The sequence below is a fragment of the Gossypium hirsutum genome, chromosome A05 (assembly GCF_007990345.1).
Source record: "Gossypium hirsutum isolate 1008001.06 chromosome A05, Gossypium_hirsutum_v2.1, whole genome shotgun sequence".
NCBI classification, from domain to species: Eukaryota; Viridiplantae; Streptophyta; class Magnoliopsida; order Malvales; family Malvaceae; genus Gossypium; species Gossypium hirsutum.
In genome coordinates this window covers 311,269-327,856 of record NC_053428.1, presented here as the reverse complement: position 1 = coordinate 327,856, position 16,588 = coordinate 311,269, and the positions used below count along the sequence as shown (strand labels likewise).

Sequence of the window (16,588 nt, the reverse complement as noted above, 5' to 3'; positions counted from 1 at the left end):
TTTAATTTAAAAATCTATTTTCAAATTATATTTAACTACATATTATTTTGATTAAACAATAACGTTATAAAAATCGAATTATGTTAAAATTTAAAGTGAAAAAAAATGACTAAATCTCAAGCATGTTAAAAATACCAAATAATGTTGCAAAATGAAACAGAAATAAGCATAATAGATGTACCACATGTCAGCCTAAGGTTTATAAATAAATAAATAAATTTAAAATTTTAGCATATTTTATAAAGATTAAAACTGAAATTATATCATTATTTTAAAATATCAAAGAAGGAGAGCTTTGTTTGTTTAAGGAAGAGGCATAGTTTGTACACTACTTTTAATATATGGTTATAGATTATAATTTTTTTTAATTGGTATAGTTTATATATTTTATTAATTTAATTTTGATTTTTAATAATTTTTTATATTTATAATTTTTATTAATTTGATCTTACTCTTTTCGTACATTCTATTATTATTTAAGTTTCTAATTAATTTAATGTCACGAGTTAATCGAGCACAAACTTAATTAGAAAAATTATGAAAATACTCTTTCGTGATTAAAATAAATTATATTATTAAAGAGTATTTCAATCTTTTTATTTTTTAAAAAGCCCAATAAAAGATTTATATGTAATTGAATTTGTACCCACGTTTTTGCATTAAAAATATTAACTTTTATCACTAACAAAAATATTATTTTAATATATATTTATATTTTAATTATATTATACATAATTTATTATCTTCATCAATTGTATATATTATATTGATAATGTAATTTATTGAGTTAGAGTCACAAATTAACTCACCAATATCTCAAAATTGATGATAGCACCGTAATAAAAAATCGTAGTTTATTTAATATTTTGTATATGTATTTGCGTGTTTAAATTTAATTTTGCTTGTAATTTAATATTTTTTCTTCATTTTAATGTCGTGCATATTTTCATAATTGGATTGAAACTATAAATTTTATTATTTATTTTATATATAGGTTTTGAGTTGATAGAATTTTTAATTTGAATTATGGAATTAGATTAGGATAATGTGGATGATGATCCCAAAAAACAATGGTAATAGCGGCTTCAGAGCTTTCACCCAAAAATTATAATGTTGGTAGGAGCTAGACAAATTAGAAAATAAAGTGCATAAGGCGTTGAAAAATATTAAAGCAAAAAAAAAACACGCTCAGTTATTTTGGCATACTCCATGTTTTTTCTCAAAAAAAAGTTTAATATCACTCACTAATTTTTTACGTAATATAAATCGAGGAATTGGTATAAGAGCATACCATTATAACGGAAGTTAAATATTTAGTTTTTACTAATATTTAAAATCTTTTTTAAATCTTGAAATAATATCTGATTATTTATTGTATTTTTAATAACTATTTATCATTTTGATTATTAAAAAATAAAATTCAAAATGTCAGGTAAATAATCTCCACCCTTTTGACAGGTTAGGTGAACAAGCCTTTGGATTTATCATCATTCGCACAATCTTCTTTCCAATAATTACACAACCCACAAAAATAGAGAGAATAAACGAAATTAACTAATAGTAATTGGTTTGGAGATAGAGAATAGGACCAATTTGATAGAAACAGTAAATGTAGATAGCTAAATTTTTTCAGTTATTTAGAATTAGCATTAAATTGATAAAATGTGCAGGTGAAGAGGACTAAATGTGTTATATTAATTAAAAAAAAGTCATGTCATATTTTTTATTAATGATTTAACGAAGAATGACCAAAACAAAAATAAATGATAACATTGGTGACAAAGATGATAATTTTTTTAGTTCTATGACCAAATAAAAAACACACTAATAGCCGAATGACAAATCGTATAATCTAGCTTATATTAATAAAATAATAATACTGAAATATTTTAAACTATACAACAAATCTAATTTTTTAACTAATACTGAAAATTTACAGTATTAATATAAATTTTTATATTAGTATTTTATATATTTTTTTATGTTTATTGAGACAATGATATTTTGATTACTTAAAAATATGATTTTAATTAAATTAATTAGGGTAAAATACATATTTGGTGACCAACTTTCATAAAATTTCATTTGAGACATAGAAAAAATAAAAATTTAATTTTAAGAATCGGCGTTAAAAACTATTTTTATTTGGGTTTCATTAATAACTCAATTTTTTCTTTAAAAAAATAAAATTAATCTTAAAAAGGAAAACGAGTGACCAACATGAAAACTTATCAAAATTGGGTGATTAAAATGAATGTATAATGATAATGAATGAATGACTGATGACGAAAATGAAAATAATTTTTAGCGATTATGCTTAAAATGAAATGGTTTTTAATAGTAGTGCCTGAAATGAAATTTTTTATCTCTTGATGTCCAAAACGAAAAGTTATGGAAGTTTGATGATTAATTGTACACTTTACCCAATCAATTATTAGAGCTCGTTACTTACCTTTACTCTTAAGGCCCCATTACTTAAAAGAACCATTCATAAAATATAGGTTTACAAGCTTGGAGCCTTTTGCCGATTGTCTTGCAGAGTTTCCCTTCGAACATGTGGCTAGCCTCCAAGCCCGGTGTTCCCCAACCTCTCTAGTTGCCGCATTCTCTATCTTCTTGCGCCGCCTTCACCATGGACCTTGCTAGAGCACGATTCTCATCGCACCAAATCTTGCGATTGGTGGCTATAGTCGTTTATCGATAGTGTAATCATTCTTAGGGCGTCGGCTCTTATAGCACTTGTGTGATTTACAGAGCTTCTTTTATGGCTTGTTGTGGCATGATATCCCTTCGGAGGCATTACATGCCATTGAAAGGTGTATTTGTATTTAGTGATGAATTTAAGCCTTCTCAAGCGATCTTTTCTATCGACGATGATTAAAGTTGTAAATGAATTGAACTTGAATGAATAAATCTTTGTTCATGTTCGTTTGTATATTTTTAAGTTTGTTCGTGTTTAGTCTATGTTTGTTAAGAATTTTAAATTTCTCTTTATGTTCGTTTATTTAAAATTACATGTGTTCCATGTTCGTTTATTTAATGTTCACAAACATGTTTATTTAATTTAATCAAATATATTTACAAACATTACATGTTCGTTTATTTAATGTTTACGAACATGTTTATTTAACTTAATCAAATATATTCACAAACATTAAACGATTATGTTCGTGAACATATAATTAAACATGTTCACGATTCACGAACAATGTTAATAAATAATAAACAAACAAAAAATAAATACATACACATATATTATTTAGATATAAAATAGTCAAATATAAATATTAATAATTATATTATAAATGAAAAAAATACAAACCAATATAATTTTATTAATATATACCAATGGAACAATAAATTAGTTTTAAAGATAATTTTATTAATATATACTAATAGAATTTTTATAAAAAAAATATCATTAATAAATAAATAAGCTTTTAAACGAGTTTATTCGTGAACATAAATAAATCGAACATAATTCTGTTCGTATTTGTTCGTTTATTAAATAGATATAAAAATTTCATCCGTATACAATTTATTTAACTTAATAAAAAAATATAAATAAACGTTATTCGAACAATTCAACTATGATAATTTGTAGCTAGGTTTCCTTCAACTTTGTTATAGTTGGACTTTGGCCCACTGTAAGCATTTGGACTTTTGTGTTGTATTTTTGGCTTTTGCAAGCTTTTTTTTTTAGTTTTTTTCCTATTGATTATTCAACCAGTAAAAAAAGTAAATTAATTAGGTCTTAACAATTATTATTATTTTGAATATACTATTATTTTCTGACAGGTTATTTTTCAATCGACGTTTTTCAAAATTTCAATTATATTACTCGTAAATCATTTTAAAATAAAAAAATAATACAAAATAATTTAACATAAAAGTAATTGATTTATAAATCCAACTTAAACCCCATATTTTAATTAATAATTATATTTGAAGAAAAATAATTAATAAAATTTAAGAACACGTCATATTGTCAAACATTGAAGTCCATCGATACTGACGAGATAATTTCTCTTTAAGATTAAGCAATAAAGTAAAAGTTGTGAAGTAAACATTACCATGATTAGATGATGGTAGTAACATATCTAATAAAATGACGTTTTAACAGATTTCTCGGTTCATCGATAGCCCCTATTCGCAGTTCCTTTGTTCTTACTACTCTTTTCCGTTTATAAACACTATCCTCAAATTGAGAACGAAAGCTCAGAGGCAAAAATTGGGAGGATAGGTGCAATGTCGTGGCCTACTCAGGACGAGGTAACAATTCTTTTTTGATCCATACATCACTTTCAGTGCATTTTCTCTTTCTTTGGGTTAGCAATCTGGGTTTGATTGTTAACTTGTGATTCATTCACATTAATGAGAATTTATTAGTACCTTGTAATTTTCTTGCTTTCCAAAGGAAACGATAAGTAGTAGATTTGGTTGCCTCTGCACTTTTTATAAGTGAATCTGCTCTTTTTCCCTCCTTTTTTCGTACTTATATTTATTGTGGATGGGGAATGGGATTGGATTGCAGTCGGCGCATGGCCAGGGGTGGCAGGCGCCCCGGCCCTAAAATGGAAAATTTTTCATTTAGTCCCTTCAAAATTTATAAAAATAGTAAAGGTAAAATTACATTTTATCCCCTTAAAAAATAATAAAAATTTAATTTAATCTTTTAAAATTATAATAAAATTATATTTTTAATCTCGTAAAAATATACAATTTAATTTCGAAATTTTAACAAAATTTCCTCGCTGCACCCCTGATTGCAGTTACATGAAATCAGAAAGATAGTGTCTGAAATGGCAGGAAAAGGTACAGAAGACGTTCGAGTTGTTGTATCTCCTTACAGGATTTGTCCATTGGGAGCTCATGTCGATCATCAGGTTACTATGTTGCACCTGTATTTGCATTGATCTCATCTACATTTTCATTTCTCTCTTCTTCTTCTTTTTTAACCACTCTTGGTTTCTAATGCTTGCAGGGTGGAATTATTTCTGCTATGACAATTAATAAGGGAATACTATTGGGATTTGTTCCTTCTGGTAGCACTGAGGTGAGCTTAAGATGGTATTTTCACCTTATGGGTTTTGTAGAATGAGGAGCTGGTTTCTGGAAGTTTTGCGTTCGCTTGTGCCTTGGATCTTAACTTTTTAACAAAAGTTCCTCATGGGAGATGCTATAATTAATATGAGTTCGTGCTGTTATTTGGTATTCATCTTTTAGAGTTCTTACTAATTCTTGCGAAGAAAGTATGTGAAATAAATAAAATTTTGTGTACATGAAACACCATGCAAGTTTATCGCTCTTCTTTTTCTTTCTCTTCATTGAAGAAGTTTATAAAAGACAGTGAACTTGATTTTTGACTCCATCATAGTTACCCTGTGAACTTTATTATGCTTTGAGGTTTACTCTTCCAAGGTTCTATCTTTATAAATATGAAACTCAATTGCTTGGACCTACCTTGAGCTTTAAAACCTTAAAGGATTTCCCATCTTAAAATGTGGAGTACTTCCACCCTCCAATAGTTCCATGTATATTTGAAGGGTAGGGGGTGGAATGAACCAGTTTACCTTGCAAACTAGGTGTAAGTTCTAAAAGAAGCAGATTTCCTGAGCTGTTGCCAAGTATCTTTTTCTTCTGAAGGAGATATTGACCTGTCAGGGCATTTCATGAAAAAGAACTCATAGGTTGCTTTTGAATAGAGTCTTCATCTACATTTTTCTCTTCAGCAGTTTTATGATACCATTTAGCCTGTGCAAAGGGCTTCATAACCTAGTAACCGGAATGTGGCTAGGCTGCTGGCTTTATCATTCATGTTGCAGCCAGACTGACTGCTGCATGGTGTCTACTTCATATCATACGAGCAAGATGTTGTCTCTCTGTTTATGTCTCCATTTCTTTCTTTTCTTTTCTTTTTTTCTCTCTCTTGATAAATAAACATGATATCGTCCTAGGACATAGGGGTAACTACTTAGGGTTAACTGCATCATTTTTCTGTTGTATCACAAATGAAGTTAAAGACCACTCTAGAGTGCAAAAGGTTATGAATTTGACTGATCAATTTAAAGTGGGAATCCAAGCTTCAAGAATTTCCACAAGGAAAGGCTAATTTTGAATTTCTAGTGCCTGACTCCAGTACCATAACTATCTACTTTGCAGAAAGAGACTCTCACTCATTCTCTCAATCACACACACATGCATACAAATGTATGCCAGCCTATCGGCTTGTTTGTTAAGGTTTGAAGGCTATAAAAGAAAACCAAGGATCGCAATTCAAAAATCACAACAGAACGTGAAAAAATGTCTTTTTCTTATTCTGTTATTGCATTTCTATCGTTTTATCTTTGACCGAATGAATTTCGGAATCCTTGATGTAGGTTGCATTACGCTCAGGTCAATTTAAAGGAGAAGTTAGGTTCAGGTACGAGAACTCCTTTTGTGCACTGGTCTTCCATAAAGTCCTTTAGTCCTTTTTTCTTAAAATTTTTTAAGTTAGTCTTTTATATTTCCAATTCTGATAAGGATTTTTTGGTTATTTTCATTTATGTTCAGCATTTTATGTTTTCTTGTTTATGCAGCCATAGAATTGTAATTATTGATAGTGCAGGAAATTGTACTTGTTTATACAGCTGTGTTGCTAGCTTTTCTTTATGAGGATTAATTATGAAATAGACCATTTTATTAGATTTTAAAAAATGGGCATGAACTGTATTTATGATTAGATATAACATGTGCCATAGCTAGGGGTGTGCATAATTCGGGTAAAACCGAAAAAATTCGGTTAACCGACCGAATTCGGTTAATCGGTCGGTTAACCGAATTTTTTCTGTCGGGGGTCGGTTAATTTTTTTATGATTTTTCGGTTAACGGTTAATTCGGTTCGAAACCGGTCGGTTAACCGAAAATTTTCGGTTAACCGAAAAAATTAATAAATAAAATTATCCAACCCAACCCAAACTCAATTACCCAACCCAATAAAACTAAAACTAAAGTTTACCCAATTACCCAATCCAATAAAACTAAAACTAAAAGACAACCCAATTTACTAAAGTCTAAAACCCAATTTACTTTAATAATTTATAAATTTTTTAAATTTTAAAAATAAAAAATAAAAAAAATTCGGGTATTTTTCGGTAATTCGGTTAATTCGGTTAATTCGGGTAATTCGGGTAATTCGGGTAATTTTTAACCAAAAATAAAAAATACATAATTTTCGGTTAATTCGGTTAACCGACCTTATTAACCGAAAAAATTTCGGTTCGGTTAAATTTTTTTTAAAAAAATCGGTTCGGTTAACGGTTAAAATTTTTGAAAGGTCGGTTAATTCGGTTATAGTAATTTCGGGTCGGTTAACCGGTCGTTAACCGAATGAACACCCCTAGTCATAGCCAAATACATTCCAATTTGAGTTGCTTAAAAGTATCACAAATCATTGAGTTTACTTTCTTTCTACGTCCTGCTCTCAACCTCCACTTACCTATTGTTACAGTAATCAACTACCCTGAAATGTCCGTTAGTGGTAGGGTTTCTTCAATTATTATAGAAAGGAGAACCAAGTACATTGGAAATTCTGTGGCTGCTGTTAAAGATGAATCTATACTTTGTGTAATCCAGTTAGTTTGCTATATATACTTGTACAACCCTCTTAGTCCAAGAGCATTTGCTTATACTTTGCTTATCTGTCTGCTTCAGAGAGGATTAATTACCGTCATAAATCACATTTTTTTTTCTACATGATTTTACATTCTAGTATGCCATTTTTAACTTGAATCTTTTGGCCTCATGGTATTATAGAGTTAATGAAAACCATAAATCAAGACAGACCATTAGCAAGGGTGAAGAGATTAACGCAGATAAATCTTCTCCGTCACCAGATGAATTTGAATGGGGTATTTATGCTAGAGGAGCCTTGTATGCATTACAAAGTAGAGGGAACCATCTTGCTCAGGTAAGAGTTATTTTCCTGTACTTCCATAGAAAAAAAAAAGATGTAAACTGTTTATATCCTCGGAGAAAAAAAAAACTTGAAATCATTGGTCTAAAATAAGCTGTAAGACACTTTCTAAACCCTGTAATGAAGATAATGACAGGAAACCTGTTTTACAGCCTAGAAAAATATGCAAAATCTGTTAATAAAAGATAGTTACAGCCAAGTGTCTAATATCTTTCTTTATAAACAAGCTTCCTTTTCAAGTTTATGCCTCCTGTGAGATTGATAAAAAAAAAGTTATTATTTGTACCGAGTATTAACCTCCAGTATCATATTCCTGATTTGATGGCTATGTTTGTCAAGTTGCTGAGAATGACAGTGACATATTACTAACTGTGAAAGCACAAATTTTCCATTAGTTTGTTTTCACGTTCTTTTTTTCTTTTTGAAAATACTAACTTTTAAATATTCATATTTGCAGGGAATCATTGGCTACATTTGCGGATCTGAGGGTCTGGACAGTTCAGGCCTTAGCTCTTCAGCTGCTGTACGTTTATGTTTTTGGTTCTGTTTGTTACAACATATATATAGTTAGGGTGATACTCAGTGGTAGAGGAAAGGAAAGAAAAGCTCATGCAATCACTTTTGAGATAAATCAGCTCAGTGCTCTAACCAAATCCATCCTAGAGTAAAATTTCTCATAACATGCTTTTTTATGAATCATTTGGAAATAATGGAGCACTTTGTGGAACAAATTGGAACAACAGGTAACGATAAAAATTATGTTCCCCGTTAGTACTAGTGAATAAAGAGAAACAACTAAGTTCATTGCGTCCTAGAATAAGGAAACAGAAAGCTAAAAGTGCCCTCTCTATACTATAAAATGGACATTACTCAATAAAATCCCAATTCTTGGCTTGTTTGAGTAATTAGAAGCTAAACAGAAATTCTTTTTCACCTTCAATGGCTGGAATAATCAATCCTTTTTTTGACCTGAAAATAAGTAACCCTTATTGACACAGACAGAATTAAACCTCAAAAACTAACCTATGTTTTGTAGAACTTTGCTAGTTTGAAGCATTTGTACTTAACTCCATAGATTTAGTCACTGTTAAGTTGAATAAGTACCACATCTCTCTTCTCATTATTTCTGCCTTCTCTCTTCTTTCTTCATTGAATAATGGGACTGATGTTTATGAAGTCAAAGTTAGATGGGTAAGGCTTATTTTATTTAAGGCAATTTAAGTAGAACATTATTTTATACAGATAATGCAACTTAGTAGAGCTGAGTGAGGGTGTAAGTAGTCTATTAGGCCAATAAAGATGAAGCATTAGATAGCACTGTAAAATACGTTAAAGCAGGTCTTAGGGGACTGCATAAATGGGGTTTAAGAAAATATGAGTTTAAAATTTCAGAGAGTTCTGAATTTAAACAAATTTTACAAAAGAATTAATAAGTTCTTACTTGGTGATCACTTACACTAAGATCCTATTTCTCTCATAATATCTTCCCCCACTGTGAAAATCCTACTCTTCACCTCCAAAATAAATAAGTGAAATTGGCTTTGGTTTTTGCAGAGCAATGAGGCATAATTTAATAAAGAGATGCCTTAGTATAAAGATTATATATTATTTATTATAGGTACCATTCCTTGAGGACAGAAAGTTATACTGAGGAACTTTAACTCTGAAAAAATTCTTCCATTCATGTAGAACATATATGTAACGGTAGCAAGATGGAGAAAACTCAAAAAGATAAAAGGACGGAACACGTGAATCACCCAGAAATGATCACATTTACCATTCTGAAAATAGAAATAGATACAGGTTGTCATTTCTTTCTGCCATTTTAAAGTTACAAAAATTGCTGATATATTAATTATAGAGAAAAATCAATGTTCCAATAGATGTCTCTATCTTGTGAAGCATTAGTGAAGATGGAACGGAGGAGATCCAAAATTAGCAGTGAAGGATAGTATGTTCTAATAAGGAGGAAACTGAGTGAAGCTGTACGGCCTCAATGTTGGGAAGATGTAAATCAACATTTCATTAGAGAATAGTTATCCTCAGGCAGAAAGAGTTGATCTGATTTAGGCATTCACTTTTTTTTTTGTTTTCTTACAAAGAAATTCTGCACATACCATCAATTCAATAATATTTGCTGGTTTGGTGTGCGTACCATTATATCAAACTATCAAAGTGAAAATCAAGAAATCTAGTACCTTAAATTGTCGAAAACTTTCATTTGGAGATGTTTAAGAAGAAAACCTAGACAATAAATAGGCTGAGGAAGTGTTTTCTTAAATGTTTCTTAGGAATTGATCTGGACTATTTATAGATATAGTTAAGTACGCATTTTTCTTGAAAACTTGGGGATTAAAATGAATTGCAATTTTGTCAGTAATTATCTTGTTTTAAAGACCAATTTCAGGTATCTTATTAGTAAATTTCTTCTCTGCATTCCATGTTAAAAGATGTAGTGAAGTTATCTTTTGACAGGTTGGCATAGCTTACGGCTTTGGAAACTGCAAATGGTTTAACTGTATCTCCCACAGAAAATATTGAATATGACAGGTATTTTCATCACTGTTGGATTACTTTAAATCTTTCTGCAGTCTTATTTAGTAGTAACACCATCAAAATAAATCAAAACTGGGTTTTGTCCAGATCTTAATCTTAGTAAGTTATCTTTTAAGGCAAATTAAGCGTTCAGTGCCATTGAGTATGCTGCAGGACCTAATTTATAAAAAATAATTATGTAGAATAAATAGGGCAAAGAGATAGAGAATAGAATTGAAAGAGAAAAACTAGGGATAGATATGAGAAGTTAGGGAGAAACAGATAAAATGGATAGGAATACAGGTACTAGGAGTACAAGATCAGAGAGAAACAGAAGGGGAAATCTTAATACCCCATATCTTTAAATATGCACATGAGCATATGGTTTGATGGTAGGTGGTGCACTTAGCACCTTGCTCAGACTTGGGTTTGAATCACTTTCCCCGGAGATCTAAAAAAAAACCCTCAAACTATTAATGGTTCATCATTCAAAAGCTACCAGAAACAGAACTAACATCGGTACCTATAAACTAATGGAAACAAGAAATGGTAAATATAGCCCTAATGCCCTAATACTTGGAAAATAAGCAAATTAATAATTGAAATAGAATAGCATAGATAATCTAAAATCCTAATTCTATAAAAGAAAAAAGTTTAAACTGTTAAGTTTAGCAGAATAAGAATTGAAATTTTAATTGCAAACAACTAATTTGCTGTTGCATCATTTTGTTTTCTATCCTACTTTTGCGTGAAATCTAGCATTAATTTGCAGTATAGAAGGAAAATCAAGGGATATGATAATGTGGATTGTGTCTTGCATGAGATAGGAGAGCACCCAAAGTGATCCTATAATATTAGGTTTACATTGGAAATGGACTACTACTGAAAACATGAAAGAGGTTATCTTAAAGAATTTTCATTCTTTTGTCCACTGGTTGACACAGCTCACCCATAATCCCTAGACTCAAATCTAAAATTGTTTTGAACGAAGAAGAGAGCGGAAATGTTTTAAAGGTAGGGGGAGGGGCATTACTAATTAGAGTTGGCTGTTGATTTTGAAACTGGAACTGGAACTGGTTTGAGGGTGGAAGATGAGATGCGGGTTTGTTTAAATCAAGGAGGTTTCGGGAAACATAGATGTAAGACTTTCTGGAGAAGGTTACTAATTTCTTGGTGGATGCCCTCGAGAGGATGTATAGAGCTTGGAGAATAATGGTAAATACTGTGCTTGTTGTTGCAATTATATTAAATATTGTACCCTTTGTTGCGAAATTGTTGTCTTTTGAATTAAGGAACTATACTAAATGCGGTCACATAACTTATGGAGGACAGTTATACTTTTTGCTTTCATTAATGAATAGCTTTCTTGTCTTTATCTGCCCTTATCAAATAAGATTTTATTAGTTAAGGGATGTTTTCTGGATCAGCCTTCATTTGATACTGTAAACAATTTTCTTATGTAATTCTAATATAGAATGTATCTTGTTTTAATAGTTCTAATGCATGGCGATAAGGACTCATTAGTATTTTTATTTAGTTGTTTGGATTTGCAGGGGAAAAATGAATTGCAAGTTTATTTGACTTTCTCAGTAACTTACCTTGTTTGCCCTAAAAAGTTGTGGTATTTAATACAACAAAAGTTAATATTAAATATCCATATACTTTTAGCTACAGTTTTTGAACATGCAAAAAATGCATCGATAATAATGAAATAAGATAGATGAATAGATAATATGGATTATTGCTTGCAACTTCCTTTCTTTTTTCTTTTTTTTTTTTTGGAAATATGCAACTTCCTTTCTTGGTTGTCTTTAGTTGGCAATGAAGTTTGCTTTATTTATATTGCAATGTTAATTACTCTTTTATCTCAAACCTACTTCATTGCTCAGAGAGTGCACATTCTTCTTAGTGATATATGATTGCCTTTTTAGCATTACATGTCAAGCCTTTTCTACATCTGACATGATGGCACATGTAGGGTGATTGAAAATGAGTATTTAGGTCTGAGAAATGGCATACTGGATCAATCAGCCATACTGCTTTCAAGCCATGGTTGTCTAACTTACATGAACTGCAAAGTAAGTCAAACTTTTTGTAGTAATTTCAGGAATAACATATCCTTCTTTGTTTTGAAGTGTTCTATTTTTGTTAGCTTGGCACTGCTTATGCTTAATTTAGTCTTCATACAATTGCCATTATTTGGTTATCAAGCAGATTTATGATTGTTTTCTACTGACGCATTTATGATTGTTTTCTATTTTTATTGATTTATGTAATCCCTTTTCCTTAAATGTAATGTTGATCCAATTATGAAAAATTTTCCTTTTAATTATTTTGTAAAACAAAATCTCAATTTATTTGAACTTCTTTGAGTTATATGGCCTCTCGTTTCACGTAGACTACTGAGCACAAGCTTATACGCCCTCCAAAGTTTCTGGAGGATCAAGAAGCTGAACCACAGAAAGGCTACAAAATATTACTGGCATTTTCAGGACTTAGGCAAGCTTTGACCAACAATCCTGGATACAATTCTCGAGTTGCTGAATGTCAAGAAGCCGCCAAAGTTCTTCTGAAGTATGATCTCGTTCCTGTTAATTGAGAACACTGGACAATTGTCACTTGTTATTTTGATTTTCTGATTGCAGATATCATCACTGATCCTCTTATATTGCGGGACCATTATATATTCATGTTAATGCAATACATCCGCCTTTTTATTATGCTGATTAGGGGAGTTAAAAGCTTATATATATTTTATATGCCTTTCAAAAGTCCAACTTGTCATGAATAGAGTGTGTACAGATGTTCAATGCATGGCATTATCCTCCATTTTCTTACTATATGAATCAACATCTTTTGTTGTATTGTTCTGATTTCGCATATACCTTGCAATGAGATACTGCGAACTCTTTATAACACTTCCAATAAACTGCAACACTTTGTCATGTTTTTTACTGTTTGTTAGAAGTTTGTCTTGGTTTATTGTGATTCACCTTTTTCTTTTTCTGTTATATTTTCAGTAAACTGAATTCTCTATTTCTGTTTTGTAGTGCTTCTGGAAATAAAGAAGTGGAGCCCTTCCTCTGCAATGGCTAGTACTTGAGCTAATTATCTCAATGAATTTGAACTTCCTTTTCAATTTATTTTTGTAATTGCACTTAATTCCTTTTCTACCCTCTTTCTTAACAGTTAAACCAGAAGTTTACGAAGCGCACAAGGTATAAACATCAATACAGACTCTGATTTTAGAAGCTGAGAGTTTTGCAGCATTTCTTCTTATCAGTTAAACCGTTATGTTTTGTATGAATTTTATATGATTACCTGTTCTACTAGAAGAGTAAACATTTAAGTTAAATAATTCAGTTTGCTAAATAAGATTTATAAATTCTCACTATTAAAAAAGTTAGAAGTGTAGCTTGCATGCATTCATGAGTATGCCACTAGCAAAAGCTCCTTGAATATGAAAATTACATAAAGTAGAAGCTTATTAACTTTGATTGCAAGCAAAATGAACCTAATGGTTCTGTACCTATGAAATAATAAACCTAGCTTAAACAACTTCATATAACATACTTGCCCTTATGCCTTAAAACTCTTTGGATTACATAAGAAAGGAAAAGAAACAGCAATCTTCCATGTCTCAGATGTAAGATCTCTACCAAACCCAACACCATTCCACCTAAGCTAAGCAAAGAACGCAGTAGGTAGTATATGTTTGATGCATATAACCTGTGCAACTAGTTGTCAACTTAACATTCTAAATTTTTCTCATAAGTTTATTTCTTTATCAGATCGCCTTCTATTTTGCAGTTCAAACTGGAACCAAATCTAGCCAAAAGAGCAGAGCATTACTTTTCAGAGAATATGCGGGTTAGAAAAGGTACAACTGTGTTATTACAATTCCATAAATTTATCTGGCCAACATAATGATCTTATGTAGATAACCATGTTGTTCAATGGCTTATCAACTAATAGGGGAGCTGTATAATGGTTATTCCAGGATTAGAGGCTTGGGCCTCAGGAGATCTGAGAGCCTTTGGAGAGCTAATGACAGCTTCTGATCTAAGTTCTATTAAAAACTATGAATGTGGTACGACCTACATTTTCTGTTTCTTAGTTGCACTGCTATGCCTTTAATTCCAAAAAGACCAAGACGCAACAAAAACAATAAATATTGATACTCTAATTTCCAATTGTAGCTTATTTTAGGGGTTGTAGTTATTGTAATACCTTGAATAACTTTTATTCTCTCATTCTCTTAGTTTTGATTTCATTCATAATGTGCTTGATGGTGATTATATGCACCCATTAGTTTAATATCTTGGTGTTCTAATACTTGCTAAGCTTAGTAAGGTACTGGTTCTAGAGGACATAACAAATTTCTAACTTCGATGATTGTCATGTGTAGAGAATTGATCTACTGGAATTAATTATGTCATGTAAATACTACTTCTACAGTTCCTATTTATACACAGTTTTTACCTTATCAAACTAGGGAAACTTATAAGTAACTAGCATCCTAAAAAATTAAGATTCCTATCGGATATATACACTATCATCTTATATACAGTTCACCAACTGCATTGGACCTTCCCGTCTTATCACCAAATCACCAAAAATTATTTTCAACCGAAGTAATTCACATATTCTAAGTGCCATTGACCTGAATTCTGACTCTGGACTTGACCTTGACCTTGCCATTACATTTTACTTTTTACCCCTCAAAGTCTCTAGATTTCCACCTCAGAATGTACAATAGCCTAAAGTTGACCTTTTTTCAAGTAACGATCTAGAAGATCTAGATCAGTATAAGCTTCTAAAGCCATGCTTCCTCTTTTCTTGAACAAGATTCCTTTTCCAGGACTACCACGTAAAAAAGTTTGAGTTAGTGACTGCTAGACTGCATTATGAATAATTGATTTGGTTTGAAAATTCTGATAAAATGAGTGAACTGTGATGTGAAGGGTGTGAGCCACTATTTCAACTATACGAGGTCCTATTGAGGGCACCAGGCGTATTTGGAGCTCGGTTCAGTGGAGCTGGATTCAGAGGCTGCTGTGTTGCATTGGTAGATGCAGCTCGTGCAACGGAAGCAGCAAAATTTGTGAGGGTAGAATATCCAAAGCTTCAGCCAGTGTTTGCTAGCCAATTGAGCCATGGCACTGCTGTTTTGATTTGTGAAGCTGGTGACTGCGCCCGTATTTTCTGATTTTTTTTAACTTTCCTTCTTTTCTAATTTGATTCATTTCTTCCTTTCTACTCTGACTTTGTGTTTGCAGTATCTATAAACTGAATTTCAGAAACATATTATTATCATTATTATTGTTCACTATTATCAACAACAATACTATCAGTCTCTCTGCAATATTTTTTCTCCATTGGGAATAGTAGAGTATATAAATTCTATAAAATGTTGTGTATCATTATTTTAATTTTATACTAATATAAATAAATTGTTAGGATTGACCCGATTAAACAACGAACAAGAAAAATAGCGGAAAAATTTGAGAAATTAAATATATAAATTTAACGTAGAAAAATTTCTCCAAAGACGATAAAAAAACTACGGGCAAACATAATTTTACTATAATTGCAAAAGAATGAAAAGTATAAAAGATGGAGATAAAAACTAAATCCTGAAAATCCAAAAACAAAGAACCCTTAAAACTCTAAATGTGTTATGAGTTCTAATCTCTAATGGGTGTGTAGTCTAAGATTGTAAAAGAGCCTATTTATAGGTTAAATTTATAAGTCAAATAATAATAATAAAATAATCTAAACTAATCAGTGTTTGATTGAAACAAGTAAACAGAGTTTAACTGAAATATTATTTCTCAAATTTAACTGAAAATAGGAGTCATATTTAACATAAACCTCTCCTAGTATGTATATATATATAATATACACATAGTTAATTCACTTACAAACTGTCTGCGTATTAGAGATAAAATAATATTTAGTTTTGAAATTTGGTTTTTGAAATTTTTTTATCTATGCTAGTCCTCGAACTTAATTTTATCAAGTAAGTTTTTTTTTTGTTTTTTTGTACGGTGTTAAGACGTGATGATGTGGTATAGATTTAAAAAAAAATTGAAA

General features: G+C 30.7%; 1 protein-coding gene across 1 annotated transcript; it reads left to right on the top strand.

Moving 5' to 3' along the window:
• The first annotated feature begins 4,105 nt into the window (after positions 1-4,105).
• Positions 4,106-15,834, top strand: LOC107907518 (galacturonokinase). Its single transcript, XM_041112673.1, has 14 exons — positions 4,106-4,272; positions 4,773-4,886; positions 4,985-5,056; positions 6,381-6,424; positions 7,798-7,951; positions 8,415-8,480; positions 10,443-10,507; positions 12,471-12,570; positions 12,891-13,066; positions 13,543-13,583; positions 13,682-13,710; positions 14,303-14,372; positions 14,493-14,582; positions 15,457-15,834. Exons 1-14 carry the CDS (start codon positions 4,249-4,251, stop codon positions 15,699-15,701), a joined length of 1,290 nt encoding a protein of 429 aa, XP_040968607.1. The 5' UTR covers positions 4,106-4,248; the 3' UTR covers positions 15,702-15,834.
• The last annotated feature ends 754 nt before the right edge of the window (positions 15,835-16,588 follow it).

Excerpts from the sequence above, each read along its gene's own strand:
- LOC107907518 (XM_041112673.1), top strand. The coding sequence starts at position 4,249 with ATGTCGTGGCCTACTCAGGACGAG. Across the intron at positions 12,571-12,890 it reads TAACTTACATGAACTGCAAA|ACTACTGAGCACAAGCTTAT; the intron begins GTAAGTCAAACT and ends CGTTTCACGTAG. Across the intron at positions 13,584-13,681 it reads GGAGCCCTTCCTCTGCAATG|TTAAACCAGAAGTTTACGAA; the intron begins GCTAGTACTTGA and ends CTTTCTTAACAG.